Source organism: Dinoponera quadriceps, unplaced genomic scaffold (assembly GCF_001313825.1).
Source record: "Dinoponera quadriceps isolate SergipeBrazil2010 unplaced genomic scaffold, ASM131382v1 scaffold772, whole genome shotgun sequence".
Classification (NCBI taxonomy): Eukaryota; Metazoa; Arthropoda; class Insecta; order Hymenoptera; family Formicidae; genus Dinoponera; species Dinoponera quadriceps.
In genome coordinates, this window is record NW_014554859.1 from 213 (window position 1) to 2,686 (window position 2,474).

Below are 2,474 nucleotides of genomic sequence, written 5' to 3' on the forward strand. Positions count from 1 at the left end.
CCAATAAGTAGGTTCACTCTGATTAAGGATCTAACTCAGACCGAATATAAAATTGTAATGATGTCTAGGCGACAACAAAATCACGAGAAAATAACAATAAAAACTCACTTCTCGATCATTATTCGAACATTATCTCAATTACATCTTAACGTTAGCGGGATTAACTTGACTATAATCCGCCTAAAAATTGATTTATTTTGATTTATTTACCTGTATTCTGCGGGTTTGTCGATGTGTTCAGGGTTACTTAAGATAACCTCTACATCTTGCGGATCTGTCAAAAATATATAAGCTTGTGTTCCAAAAACTAATGATAACACTGAGCCGTATTCAGCGCAAAGATCCACAACAAGGATAAATACATCTGCGGAATTTTTTTTTGACATCATCAGGCTATGACCAATGACAGATAAACGTGGTGGATCTAGAAGGAAATAGACAGTAGTTTTAATGTATTTAATTACAACGCTCGTTTATGAATCAAACGTGAAATGGGAAATATTGCACTAAATGTTTTCGCCTCTTTTTAAATCGTTGAACTCTTTATTTAGTAACTCAACTTTTAATACGTTGGTGGAAGCGGAAATGGGGATAAGAAGAAAGAAGACATCAGTTTTAATTATACAAGGGCCGTGATGAAGTAAGAGTTTTTATTTTGTACTTCGTACTTACTACACGTTGTTACTTTGAAGCTCCACATATAATGTTTCATTGTCCCGTTTTTTAACGTCACAGACTGAGCGAGATTGTGCATAAACGACAGATCGACATATCATTACGATCGAAGGTGTTGTTCAGATTTCAAAAACTGCACCAAAAATTGTACTATACCGACCACTCAGCAGCGAGGATAGTGATCCAAGAGAAATGGAAGGACATCGAAGAGAAGCAGTTTAAAAATAGACATCAAATCGAAGCTGAAAATTTAACCGAGGACGCAGAAAACGGCATCAACACGATCAATTGCAAGATGTATTATGCGAGAGACGATCTGGACGATATCGAGAATGTTGATGNTCAAATCTCAAAAACTGCACCAAAAATTGTACTATACCGACCACTCAGCAGCGAGGATAGTGATCCAAGAGAAATGGAAGGACATCGAAGAGAAGCAGTTTAAAAATAGACATCAAATCGAAGCTGAAAATTTAACCGAGGACGCAGAAAACGGCATCAACACGATCAATTACAAGATGTATTATGCGAGAGACGATCTGGACGATATCGAGAATGTTGATGTGAGTAAGAAAAAGCGATTCCCTCTTTTGGAGATATTGATGGACATGAAGAAGGACGGACAAATGACCGACAAGGAGATTTTGGATTTTGTCAACTCGGTCTTGTTCGCGGTATAATATCATTCTTGCAGTAATTAATTACTAAGATCCTTTGTTAATCCACTGAAATCATATTCCGTGTTTTGCACACGTCNAGCGAGAGACGATCTGGACAATATCGAGAATGTTGATGTGAGTAAGAAAAATCGATTCCCTCTTTTGGAGATATTGATAGACATGAAGAAGGACGGACAAATAACCGACAAGGAGATTTTGGATTTTGTCAACTCGGTCTTGTTCACGGTATAATATCATTCTTGCAGTAATTAATTACTAAGATCCTTTGATAATCCACTGAAATCATATTCCGTGTTTTGCAAGAACATGTTACGCAAGAACATATTACGCACACGTCTTAACTCGAAAACTAGAATATAACGTGCGAAAATGTTATAGGGTCACGACACCTTAGCAACTACTTCGAGTTTCGTGCTTCGTATATTGGCATGTCTACCGGAAATCCAGGTAATTCTATTCGCGATATCCTTACATTCAGAAACACATTTAGTTAATATTAATGTTTTAAACGTTATTAAAAATATTTAAAAGAGACATGGTATAAATTGTTGTGTATTTTTATTTAAATACACATTCCACATATGAAATGTGATAAACTGTGCACTGAAATTATGAACCGAAAATAAAAAGGTAACAACCATAAAACGGTTACAGTAAGGCATGCTTATCTTGCTACTTATAACATACGTCATTAGATTCGATTAAGTTCAAGTGGAAACGAAAATATTCATTCCAAGATGGAGAGGGAGAGAGAGAGAGAAATGTGCAGTGAAAGAATTCACTATAAGTGCGTTAAAGTGGAAAATCAATGCAACTCGAATGATTGTGATCTTCATACATTTCTTAAGTGAAACTNTTCTACTCTCTACCGCTTCTTGCTCAACTCTCTCGCTACTAACTCTCGCTACTGTTCTCTGCTGACTCACGCTCGCAACTCAGACGGCGAAGCGAACGCTTCTTTTTCGCCTCGCCTCAGCTGTGGCGCCGCGCGCGGCACCCGAGGACAAGATCCCGCGCACGGCGGGGAGCACCGCGGCCTGCGCGGAGAAGATAGCTCTCGGCACGAGACTCTGCTTCCGCCTTGGGCGCGAAGCGGAAGTGACGGCAAATGGCGCTACA

At 38.7% G+C, this 2,474-nt stretch overlaps 1 protein-coding gene across 1 annotated transcript; it reads left to right on the forward strand.

Moving 5' to 3' along the window:
- The first annotated feature begins 423 nt into the window (after positions 1-423).
- On the forward strand, positions 424-2,204 carry LOC106742339. The gene is made up of 4 exons (XM_014615193.1): positions 424-640; positions 736-819; positions 1,043-1,238; positions 1,734-2,204. Exons 1-4 carry the CDS (start codon positions 636-638, stop codon positions 1,881-1,883), a joined length of 435 nt encoding a protein of 144 aa, XP_014470679.1. The 5' UTR covers positions 424-635; the 3' UTR covers positions 1,884-2,204.
- Positions 2,205-2,474: the final 270 nt, after the last annotated feature.